We start from the raw sequence: 13,960 nt of genomic DNA on the forward strand, positions 1-13,960 counted from the left end.
TCCAAATTCCTATCTCAGTCGTTATTTTTATCAATGTGGAAATATATGAATACAAAACCATGTGCCGAATTTATTTACCGGTGTTATCAACATTTTAATTCGAACTTCGCCTACTTCAAGTACAGCCAATCACCGCCACTGAAACACGAGTGGGAAGGTGATTACTGTTCGTGTCAACCAACACTCGTCAAGGTAGTGAAGTACATTTCTCGTCCACAGATAGGGTTTAATGGCAGTAAGCTGTAGAAACCACATACACTGCCAAATGACAGAAATACCAATTACCCAACTGTAACATAATGCATTAGATATTAAATAAATCTAATGTAAATGCTGCATGATATAATTTGACAATTTGTTAATGTGCGTGGTACATACCATTGTTTTGGCATTCTCCATATCTTCTCATAAAAGGACAATCTAATTAAAATCTTGATGGTCATTCTCACTACATTACATATATAACATCTAACAACATCCCATAAGGGGTCACGTCGGGGTGACCTTTTGAATTAACCAATCAAATGTCTACTCCCAGTATCTTGGAAGTGAATTTTATTTGTCCGAATTAGCATGACTGAGTGCATAGCTTGCATAATCTGTCAATTTGTTTCAAGTCATTTCGTCCTAGAAAGCATATAGCTACATGGATATACATAGTGTGACGAAATGGTTTACATCGATGACATCGACAAATTGACAATTCGCCCTGGAAGTGAAATACACATATCTCAAATGTCACCTCGACGTGACCCCATATGGGATGTTTTTAGATGTTCATGTAACGTAGTGAAAATGACCATCTAGATTTTAATTAGATTGATATCTGGACACATCAATTTAAGGTTAACCGGCGAGTACGATTTTCTAATTAGCAATCCTTGTACATGACATACTACTCTGAACCATGTGTAAATATGATCGAGCTTTTAACTGGTCTAAATATATAAATTGCGATTTAATAATAACCTATTTGAAGAGTATATTTTTTCTTGCTAAAATATTGCATGCTACCGTATATTTCATGCATATCATAAAAATGCAGAAAAATGAAATTGTGTGTTATGTGGTAGATCAAGCAGTGAAAAATTGATTTATTTCATACAACAATTAAAAGCGGGGATAATTGGAACCATTGAATTACTGTGATGGTCTTTTCCTCATACTTAAAACGTCATATCTAGTGAAACTCCAGTAAAGTTGTTTTAACAAAGTAAATACAATAAAAAAATATGTTTAAAATGTTATATAAATATCTGAGAAAAATCATACACGAAACATGTATTTAAAACTAGTTTTGGAACCACTGTCAGCTATGGTATCCCTTAACTTACGTAAAGAGAGGTAACTCTTAAAAAAAATATTCAGTCTCCTTTATTTTTCCTTGCAAACTTTTTTCTTTCATAAAAATAAAATTATTGTTAAAATAAATATTTTTGAGACATTGAAAATGCTCATTTGTATAGTTTGTATAGATAGACTCATTTTTGGATCTACTCAAATGGAATTATTGTATGTTAGTTTTATTTATATTTAACTTTATGCATATTTATCTTTTAAAGTTTCAGCACTAACCTTGTAATTTTTAGAAATAATTATTTAGATAAACATATTCTAAACAACTCACAAATGGTTGGGGAAACGTATTTACAGGAAAGTTAAATATATGTATTTGATTTTTGTTCCAATATTTGAATTTTAAATACATTTTGTATCATTTCTTGAAAAGATAACCCGTGCAGAAGCGGGGAACGAATATGACTGCTGAATGTTGTATAAATCAAATAATTGTTTGGCCCCCGAACTTGGTTGGGGGTGACTTCCCCAATGTCTTCTGTTCAGAGCAAACTGGAGAGCCACATAATAAGGCTCGCTGTATCCGATTGCATGATGATCGTAGCAGGAAAGAACATGTAAAAGTGGGTCCCGTTAAATATCTTTGATTTTCTGCTTTGTCTTGTTTTTAGGGGACATTGAAGAGACCAAAATGGATCTTCTAACCCCATCGCAACACTTGGGATTTAAATCTTTCCTTTCTTTCCTCACTGCTCTGTCTTTTTGTGGTTGCGAGGAACATGACATGACTGTATTGAATGGTACAAACATCACGAGCGCCCTTTATAATATCTTCATATATATGACCCCGTATTACATTTCTTTCCAGGAACTAGAGACGTGCATATTGGATAAGATAGACTCATGCGACATCATGGCTTCACGACAGGCCTACCTGATACTCAACAACGTGAAGGCGCTGGTACCTACATCCGGGCGACATGCTTGTGGAGTAGCGACTGATACACTGCCAGAGACATCAGAAAGTAGACTAAGTATGATCATGTTCGAATTCTGGAATCAAAGTTAAAAAAAAAAGTTCTGTCTTTGTGTTGCATTTCGGATTATCAATCTTTTTACTTTTGTGAGGTCAGTATAACTTGTCCATAACTCCCCAAGATAGAAAACAAGAGGTCCAAGTGCCTTAATGGTCATCTGACTTTCATCGAAGTTTAAAATTTTGCTTTAAATATAAAATATGATAAAAATTGGTGCATGATGGATAATGCCATAACCCCAAAGACATATATCAATATTTTTTGCTAATATCAATACTATTTCTTTCATAATACATAAATATAATCCGTACTATACTTTATTCCCACCAAAGAGGAAAACGTAAGACCCGGGGCATGAATTTCATCACTTTGTTAAAGCACTTTAAAACCCTTCAAATATATGAAAATTATTTGAGTCTACCATATATCTGGATCTTGAAAAAAGACTCAGTTTAAACCCGCCTTTCATGCGCTTGGAGTCAGTAGGGGCCGATATGTTCATACAATCAGACTGGCATCCAATACTGATGATTCTAACTAAGTATTTCCAATGCAAGTTAGACAATTAATACTTAGAAATGTGATTTCCCTAGTATATAAACTAGCGTAAAGTTTAACCCCTCTCATGAAGGAAAAGGGAGACCCCAGGACCATAAATTTTACACTTTTGGTAAATATAGATTCTACCATTTCTTGGTCTGAAGAAGTTTTTAATATTCTAACCCTTAGGTGTATGTACTCGGTAAACAACACAATCAGTATGTTTACATAAACGATATTTTGCTTTTTCAGATTATTCTCCTTGTTGCGTGGTGAATTTGCTCGAGTGCATGGCGAGAACGTACCAGTTATTACTACAGGACCGGAAGTCATGTGAAGCCATCACGGATTTCACTTCCTGTTCCTCTTTCTCTTTCCGATCTTATGACAGTCAGCCAGCAGAAAGGATATTTCAGTCGATAATGACACTTACTCGTACTTGTATCCATTCCCGAAAGCCTTACTCAAAGTGATCTATGAATGAGATCGTCGAAACGGTAGTCACTTTTGTATGGAAATAACATGACAACAGGCTCAGCGTTCAGTGTTGATATTTATTTTAAAAAGGAGGATGTGTCCTCGACTAAATTGACAAGCGCATCCCTAAACTCTTGTCACATTAATCATCTAGCATTGATCGAATGTGTAATAATGTACATCAGACTTATATGTAATAACATATGTACATCTAGGATGTGCGCCAATTCCTTTTTACATTTTAATCTGTAATGATATGGGACGCAGTTAGCATTTATTTATCATCCAATCAGTTAAACATTTTGTGTACCTTAACCTTACATTTATTACACTTTTGGGATCCACAACGTTACTCGATGTGCGCATGATGTATGCCCGATATAATAAAGGCGCGATTGTATCGTTCAGACGAATGTGCGCAAGACTGGTTGATATAGATGTAACATTCAAAAGTGATCATGAACAAGACAATTAGGTGAATTAGTTAGTTAGTTAAAATGCTTAACAGCCCATCAACACTATAAAGGTCATTAGGGCCAAAAAAGTGATTGAAAATGTTCTACTGTATGTGAAATCAGGAACGCAGCTTCCATATTCGTAATAAACAGGCTTGTTTCCTGACACATAGCCAACAAACATTTTTTTCTTTGATGTTGGCCAAGGGTCAAAATATAGGTCAGTGGGAATATGTGATATAGCTTGGTCATTTTTTTTACTTTGATATAGGTCGAAAGTCAAAATGTAGGTCAGCGGCCTTCTTTGGACATATACAATATCCATAACTTCACCTCTCTGAAACCGAAAGACAAGCATTAAATTACAGTTTTATGAACTGTAGGAGAATACAGCCCAGGCAAATACTTCCTTTGAAATAGGTCAATATGTACATGTAGGTCACCGTTACCTAATTTTCACACATGGCACACCACGCGACCAAAGTGAACACACGCTCCAAGTATGAAGTTCTAGTTTCAAGTTATGTTGGAAATAGAGTCCGGACAATTTTGTGTCACATTTGATGAGGTCAACAGTCAAAATGAATATTAAAGGGATCTAATGTTTATACACGATCCATCGCCCCACATTGGTTTATCGATGCCCCAAGTATGAAGTGCCAGTATCAAGTTGCGTATTGGATAGAGCCCAGACAAATGTTACTTTGATGTAGGCCAAATGTCAAAATGAAGGTAAGAGTGACCTAATTTTGACACATGACACACCACCTCACCTTCCGTTCGGTTTGGTTAATATCGTTTCATATTAATATTGTTCTTTCAACAGCAGGACATCATTAGAGGAACCCATGCCTCAATTATGAACTTCCAGTATCAAGTAGTGTAGTTAATAAAGCCAGGACAAGATCATGCATGGAAGGACAATAGACCACCGCAGTGATAAAAAGATTAATAATGATGTTCAAACGTTCGGAAAGTATTGTATTTAACAAAAGGTCCATGAGGCATGTATGGCTCACCTGGTTAGAATTGACCAAACGTCAAAATAGTGTTCATGTTCAATTTGCTAATACATAGCTTTATTTGTCAATCTCGAACAATGCTATATATAGTTATAGTGTTGGGATCCCAACTGCTTTAAACAACACAGAAACAACGTCCAAGCTCTCTTAGGGTGTGAAAAGACCCCGGGGATTGTTTTTACAACATTGTGTAAAGAACCTAAGTCACTTGGGATTGGGAAAGACCTCTTGGCCTACGTTTACATTAGGATTGGGTTTATCCTTAACGTCCAACGATGCTATTAACGGTTATGGGATGGGGATCTAAACAGTTTCAAAATATAACCAAGAGACTACTGGTCTTAGGGGTGTTGAAAGACCCCAGGGCCCAATTTTACATCAGGATTGTGTTTATCTCTTGATGCCCGGCAATGGTATTTACGGTTATGGGGTAGGACTCTCAACAGTTTCAAAATTAAAACCAAGAAAATAAGTCCCTATGGGCGGGGAAAGACTCCAGGGCATTTTTACAACATGATTCTGTCGATCTCTTTATGCCCAACAACGCTATATATTGATATAGGATGGGGATCTAAATGGCTTCTAAGATATATCAAAAAAACTAAGTACGTAAGGGTGGGGATCGACCCCTGGGCATATTTTTGGGTCGCTTAGATTTACTATTTATCCCCTTCCCCAAGGTTGTTTCTAACAAAATTGGGTTCAAATCCATTCTTAACTTTATGACTATTAGCGATTTGAAAGCATGACCGCTATTGGGCCCCGCCCCTCTGGCCACTGGGGTGGAGGGTTGTCAGTGCCACTGTTTATGCCAAACCTGTTCCCCGTCCCAACAGGATGTTTCTTACCAAATTAGGATGAAATCCGTTCTTTATTTTATGACTAGTAGCGATTTAAATGCATTACCTCTATTTCCCGTATTTGACCCCGCACCTCTAGCCCCTTGGGGGTCAGAATCGTCATTAATGCAAAATCTGTTCCTCTTCCCCCAATAATCTTTCTGACTAAATTTGGTTTAAATCCACTAAGTATTTTATGACAAGTAGTTATTTGAAGTAAATGTTGACGGAAGACGGACGCCGCGCCATGGCATTAGCTCACCAGACCTTCGGTCCAGGTGAGCTAAAAACGACTTATACATGGTATGATATCAGTATTCATGGAGGAAAACAAAATTAAATTTGTTTTCAGCTAGACAACAGCGATTTATGATCACACAGTGCTCTGATCCGTGACAATATTTATAACTCGCCGTCATAGTCAGGTGTCATATAGAGAGGTCACACCAAATATCATCTGCAGTGCACGCTCCTCAATGCAAACCTGTGAGGCATGACAAATTGTGTTGGTTAATCAATAATTGATAGCATAGCATTACAGTCAACCATGAACCGCGGCAGACAGTAATATCACGAGGTGGAATGTTGTTACAATCAGTATGCGTTTTTCAAATTTAACTAACCTCTATGTTTACCAGTGGTTTATAAGAAACTGATTATTATTCGTTTGCAATAGACTTGCAACTCAATTGCATATCTTCGTTCTCCAAAAGGTGGAGGAATACCTCCGTGACGACAGGTATGTACAGTATATTAGACTTACCAACGTACGTTATAAAAAGTGGATTTATGGAAATAGGTATATTTACACGATATACACGATTTGCGCGCGATGTTTGTTGGTGTGTTGGGTGGTCTCACAAATGTAGTATACGATTAATACAACTTTTCTCTAATAACAGCCAACCATATCTAGAAATGCAACTAAAAAAGCAGCAAAATTTGCCTTTATAGGTAAGTGGTCTTTTAACAGAGGTCCATATATAATATAGTTTGTTACATTGAGGAAAACAGGCAATCTTTCAAAACAGGTTTTCGAGATATATCAGTGAAAGTTCAACGACATCTTTTGTGCTAATCTTAACAAGATACAATCTAATTAAAATCTAGATGGTCATTTTCACTATGTTCATGTAACGTAGTTAGAATTACCATCTAGATTCTAATTAGATTGAACAAGATATGTAGAAAATGTTGGTGCACAAACAGACATACTTAAACATGGTAACTGTAGCTATGGTTAGTCATACCTTGTGGTATAGACCGACGGCTTCCAGAACGTTCATTATTGAGCATATGTTAACAGTTTTGAATAGACGCTTTAAGCATGTTATACGGTTATAGAAACTATTCCTTGCAGGTTATATATATATGCAAATCAATAAAATGTGTTTGATAATGGAAGACGGTTCATTGCATACGATTTACTGAGGCTGGTCATCAAGGCCCAATAATTCAGGATACATTATATATGTATGCCCAATCCTAATATGTACATCTGTAATTGATAATGATATAATTTTCGTAATATATAATGGGGACGACTAAAATTTTCTATTGTCTTGACTTGAGGACCAATCGCTATCGCGCAATATGATGAAAAACACTAGAAAAAAGCTCACAAAAATTAATAAACAAACTAGTCAAAACCAAATAAATATTTTAAAATATGATCAGTAAATCACAATATGCATTCATAACATTATAGCATATGAGAATAGTTGTAAACGAATTGGATGTCAGCAATCCTATTTTATGGTTGAGGGAAATAACATGTATATAATCTAACATTAGTTACAAAAAACCGGATCAAACCAACTTTTCACTGAGGTAACTCTATATAATCACGTTTTTGTTTAAACTCTACACACTCACTTTACCATATGTGAAACTGTAAACGATTGATAACAAGCGTGACAAGTCTGGTTTCCATTTCTTAAAAAATTGAAGAAGACTAACGTGGGTATAGCCTATGCGCAGATATTTTTCTCTCGTAGATCTGCATGTCCCTCTGAAGGTGTATGTTCCGACATTAGGCGGGATTTCAAACAATTTATTATCTCTTATTTGAGATCAATTGTTCAGCTAATTCCATTTTAAAATATATTTTGTATCAAGTGGTTTTAAATCAGAGTAAATCAGCTTAAGATATATATGTTATAGGGTAGCTTGAAAGATTTAGGTTGTAACTTATTGCCAAACGGGAAAACAATATGAAACGTATATAAGGTGTTGTTACATGTCTATGTATGCTTGAAATACGATTATAAAGAAATTCAACGATCCGTTATTGTATACGATGACCTGTGGTTATAGCTAAAATGACCTAGTAGTTGTACTAATAGTAAAATCTAGCATATACATAAAAAAGAAAAACTTCTTAATCAAAGAGAAACAAAATAAAAAAGATGACTTTTTGACGCTTACAAAAAGTAGTGGTCAGGACGAGAACACATTTATTTCGGGATCTTTTATCTGCATTTATCATTTGATATCCTTACATAATGTAGGGTTATCACTATTACAAAACCCATAACACGACCTTAGATAATGAATATTTGTACACTATTGTTAGCATCGTATCTATAAATGTTTCATGTGATAACGGTTGTGAATCATTGAACCTTGTATATAATTATTATTGCCATTAATTGTATATATATTTTCATTAGAATGACATGTTGCAGAATTCAGTTTCTGTTTTTGAAAAAAAAGAGATATTGTTTATCTGAATGTATATATGATTTATGTAGAAATGTAAACAATTGTTTACGTTTACTATACGAGATTATTTGCATGAGGAAATGTACAAAACATTACGTATCGCTTTTTAATGTAAAATGTACATATTTCCAATATAGGTACGTGTGAAGTAGAATAAAAAGGAACTGTATCTATTTGATAGATCAATAATGTTATCACGAAAATGTCACAAACGTGAGACAAATTTTGAGTTATGTTTCCATGGTAATGAATATTTCTTGAGCCTAAAACAAAATAGTGCACTTGATAAAACATACAATATTAGATTTGTCAAAATAATCGCAATATCTATCGTCTTCAGTTTCGCAGTGGAATAGGTGAATGCACAAAAAACTATCGTGTACTTTTAGGCAAAATCGACACCTATCACTGCAAATGGACAATTTATATGTTTGTGAAAGTCACATAGGCATTAAATAATTGCAAAAGGGCATATTTATATATTTGCAACGGTTTTAACTGGAAAATAAGCTACTTTTTTTTTTTATTTTTTCCTCCTTTCGATATGATTCGATGATAATATGTTTTACCCTTAACGTTTTTATTTCATAAAACGATTCTAGTTGTCCATTAGATAATTTGCTTAATGTAGATATTCATCCTAGCAGACAAAATGTTAACCTTTTTCGCTTATCATTGCATTAGTGGTTTAGGCTATTAACCAAAACATATATAAGCGTAAACATATATATTCAAACATAGTATAATATTACCAGTTTACGCTTTGTTTGAATGTCTTTGGGTTAGTTAGGTTTGGTTTAGTATTTTTTAACGTTCTACACACAGTTTATGTTTACATATCTGTTAATCAGAAGAAATATATTTATATAATTGTCTATATAAATGGAATGTATCGTTATGACAATTTCGTGTGAAAAACTAAGCAATATTTCATTTTTATTTTATAGTTTTCAGTTTACTAAAAGTTTTGATCAAAGGTGGCGTATTTTACGTGGAAACGGAAACTTTTGTTTTGTTATTTTCATAGTCATGATTTTATTACAAATATCTTGTTTTCGGAAAAGCAAAGAAATAGAAACTCATAGTATTTGACCTTCACCTAATGTGACTGAATGTATGACCTTGAATATATATAGGTATATAAGTATAGAAGATTTATCAAATATTTGAATGACACTAATCCGTATCAGTCAGCACATTAGTTTGTAAACGCAAATTCGTGAAACAAAGCAATAACAAGTGTTTGTGTTGTGGTGTTTTGTCTCTGTATATTTTGGTATACATGGGTGTATTACTTACACGCCTCGTGATGAAGGTAATGTATTCCCAAATGAATGAATCATGTAAACCGTTTACGTGCAGTAAGAATTAAATAAACGTCCTTTGCTATCATTTTTATGTATTTGGAAAAAAATAAACAATTTGTTAGTCTCTTTATTGAATTTAATGTTGATGTCACTTAATATTAAATACTTAAAATACTTAATAGAGTTAAAAGAAATTTCATGTTTCGAAATGCTTTGAAAGCTTTTTTATTTGAATTATCCATATCACGTAGACAGGGTTACATTTGTTACATATCATTGACGCAAGTTGATAAGTATATCATGAATATTGTAAAAATCGAATCCCATGTTGATTATTGTTGATTGTTGTTCATTTGAAATAAATGATGAGGTTTCATGTCATAGGTTCTTTTTGTCTACCTTTCCCAACATTAAAACACACTCGTCGTATGAGTCCAAAAAGAATGTTTCATTGCTAGGTGAGGTTGCCATATTTGAAACGAAACGAAATTATATCAGACTTTGATTCTTCGATACATATTCTTTAGCTATGAAACATCTCCATTTCTTCTGTTATTTTTTTTTTCTTACAAAATGTTCCAATAAAACAAGTGAACCAAGGGGCTTAACAGTCATCTGACTTTTATGAAAGTTTGCATTTGTTTTGTGCTTTAAATATAAAAATATGGTAAAAATGACGTACTAGTATGACGGATGATACAAAAAAAAAAAAAAAAAAAATATGAAGGGAAATTTTCGTATAGCATTTTTAATACTATCAATACTATTTCTATATATATATCTGAACTCAAATAAACTTTACCCCTCCCTAAGGAAAACCGTAAGACCCAGGGTCACGAATTCCACAACTTGGTAAACCACTAAAAACAATTCAATCTACGAAAAGTGTTTGATTCTACCATACATCTGGATCCTCAGGAAAGACTTTTTGATATTTAAGTAAATTTGATCCATTTTTGCCCCAGCCTTCGGGCCCTGGGGGTCAGTTAGGGCCAACATGTGCATACCATCAAACTTCCATCCCATACTGATAATTCTAACCAAGATTTCATGGTTTCCAATGCCTGCCCTGCAGGTAGTGCGTACGAATTGTACCTGCTGCCCAAATTGCATGATCGTAAGAGGTGACTATATTTGAGATGTTACCTTTTCTCCTTTTTCCCAACAACTTTCTTCTTCCTAATACCTCTATTTTGGCCTTCCGCCCCTATGAGGAAGGCTTTCGGTTTTGTCCCCTGGCCGAGACATACCAGACTCTTAATGGTAGGTGTTATTCCTGCTTAGCGCTCAGCATATAACATGTAGGAGTGGGACGACTGGTTCGCCCTTTGTCATTATAATGTGGCCGGATGGTGTTTCAAGCTTGGTGTGTTCGGCAGTATGCTTCAGTGAGCTAGCACTATAAATCGCCAAAAGTTACGGGCTATCACAAGGAGACCTAAAACGAACATACTGCAGCCTCTCAAAACTTATATTCCGTTAAACAATAATAAACCGAACCAAAATCTCCGATGCATGTTAGACAAATGATGTTTCAAAATGTGATTTCCCTATTAAAACCATGGTAAAGTTTACCCCCTCGGCGGTGGAAAACGTGAGACCTTAGGGTCATGGATTGCACTATTTGTATAAAGCATCTTAGGAGTTTTTTTTTAATTTCAGTAAATTTGACCCTAATAGGTATAGGTCCATCATTTGAACAAAATGTTATCCTTGCATATTACCATAATTGCATGAGTAAACGCCTCTTGGTAAATGAGGAATCAAAAATTAAAATGTTCAGAACAAATGACAAAAAAAGACGATCGCAACAGGTTAGTTGAAAGTTCGTATCAGGTGACCTGCCAATAGAATCCTGTTACATACAAATTTCAACCAATCAGATCACACATTACATTACGGACTACCAGACGGTGACGCATTGCTTCCCCCTAGAGATCGAATCGACGCTTACCTGTCGTTTTTTTCCACTGGAAAAAAACACCAAACGGAGGTGAATGTACATGTATATAGTGTAAATACGCGATTCAGGCCGGGAATTTTCCACATTTAAAACAAAAACGATGGTCACAATTTAATTAAGACAGTAGGCAAGACTACTTAACCATTATGCAGTTTCTGTTGCTGCTCGTAAATACGAATACTTAGATCCTAACCCTAACTACAATTGTTTTATCAACAGTTACCAAAGTGTCCACAAGAGCGTGAAACCTGCCCAGCTACATCAGCGCTAGTAACGTAAGTATAACCATTTGTTATTTTATGAGGACAGTTATTCAACTCGTTAAAGATAGCCAAAGCATTATAGAAATTACGCAAAAGTAAAAATGATATTATGTTTTGCATTTAGTGATTATCAAATTTGTTATAAAGGGTGATTTTTCTTTTATTTATTTATCTTTTTTTTCGCCTTCCATTTATATAGCATATAGTTTAACGTCCTCTCAAGGTTAATCTATATAGGATACTTATGTTGAATTTCAAAAAAAGAATAAATAAAATTGTATCCACAAATCTGCTCAAACCTAGCTATGTTATATACCAAAATGGTTTTCTGGGTATTAGTTTCTTAAAATCCTCGATAATTTGCTTTGGATCCTAACAGTTTATTATGTGGAGCTACTTGGTGGTAGGATGTAGCAGCGAATGATTTACCCGTGCGGGGGGAAAATATGCATGCCGTATCTCAGTGTATGTTGTAAGAGTCAGCTAATTGGTAATTTTGCCCCGCCCCCGTAGGGGGTTGCTTCTCATTTGCCTTCTGTTCCGAGAACATTGGAGAGCCCGAAAATATGGCCCGCTGTATACTACTGCATGTTGATCGTAGAAAATTGGCACCCTGGGGTCAGTTTCATCAATACTCCACAACTTACGAAAATTCCTTAACTTTGAATTTTCAATAAGAAAAGCAATAGAGAATTTAAGAATTTTTCCTTGAATTTGAGAAAGTTAAGGAATATTGATGAAACTTAACCCAGAAGAATCTGGTATTTCTTTCCGTGTCGGCTATTTGTGACAAAAATAGATCTTCTGCCCCATTGCCACACTTGTGATCTTAAATATTTCCTGTCCTCACGTATTCTTACTCTAGAACGTTAAACCCCTAAAACAATTATGTACATCACATAAATACAATGAAACTGGTTTCTTTTTTTATGCTTTAAGTTAGTTAGTTAAAGTGCATAACGGCATTAGGGCCAAAGCGTGATTAAAAATACACCCTGTAAGAGCCAAATGGGCAAGAGTCATAAAAAAAATACATGTAAAAATGTAAATGTATATTGTTACACTCACGAATAGTTTAAAATAAAAAAGTGGTTATGATTACTCAAATCTTGTGATACAGACCAATAACTTTCAGAAATTCAAATTTTTGTACACAATGTATATACTAACTGACTCGAAAAGATTCTTCAGATTTGCCATGCTGTTGTTAAAGCTCTAATTACCATTTATTAGCCCCAAGCCTATTCTAAGTGTTACTAACTACATTTATCAAAATTTAGGCCTGAAAAGCAAATTTCAAAACACCTATGTTACGATACCGTTAAGAATATAGGTCAGTTAAGAATATATACTATCTTGACAAATGTTTAAAATAATAATGATAATAAAAAACACTTCAATTTTGCTGCAATAATTTCTTATATAGTTGCATGCGGTCACAAAATATTTATCCACAAAGCAAAAGTCGCATATCAAATAAAAATTACAGTTGTGTTTTTAATCAATTTAACTATCAATAGTTAAAGTAGATGAATTAATAATATTATTTAAAATTGTTCTAAATCAATATTCATCTCAGGTTGAGAAGTACTCATAGTTTTCATAACACCTATCTTCAGAATAATTAGTTGATAATTAATAGGACTCCCCTGTGTGTTCAAAATAATGTGTTTTGTAACTTTGTACCTTTGATATTAGCGAATTTTTTTTTTTTATAGATTTTTACCTTTTAGCATTTAAGTAAGAGCTTAATGTGTTTTCTTTTATGTGAACGTCCGTCTAATCGGGTATTGTTTTGTTTAAAAAAAAACTGAAATTGTCGATGGGCCGAAAATCGATATAATCCGGGTGTGCTGCACGCCTCTAAATAGTGTGCGTTTTGGGAGTCTTGTGCGTTTGCAGAGATATACGCAATAGTGCTAATATTATTAATGAAATCCATAAAATAAACTCTTGTTCCATTTAATGTCATGAGATACTACTAACAGGTCGATATTTTAGTTCAGGGACCAATAGTTCTTTCCGAATGGTTTGGTT

At 34.4% G+C, this 13,960-nt stretch overlaps 1 protein-coding gene across 1 annotated transcript in view; it reads left to right on the top strand.

The window, feature by feature from the left end:
- The window catches only part of LOC117338400, a 58,956-nt gene extending 53,092 nt beyond the window's left edge, over positions 1-5,864 (top strand). The window contains exons 5-6 of the mRNA XM_033899749.1: positions 2,165-2,330; positions 3,126-5,864. Coding sequence (XP_033755640.1) covers positions 2,165-2,330; positions 3,126-3,346 — 387 coding nt within the window. The 3' untranslated portion in view covers positions 3,347-5,864. The remainder of the gene's footprint in view (positions 1-2,164; positions 2,331-3,125) is intronic.
- Positions 5,865-13,960: the final 8,096 nt, after the last annotated feature.

Source organism: Pecten maximus, chromosome 11 (genome assembly GCF_902652985.1).
Source record: "Pecten maximus chromosome 11, xPecMax1.1, whole genome shotgun sequence".
Taxonomy (NCBI): Eukaryota; Metazoa; Mollusca; class Bivalvia; order Pectinida; family Pectinidae; genus Pecten; species Pecten maximus.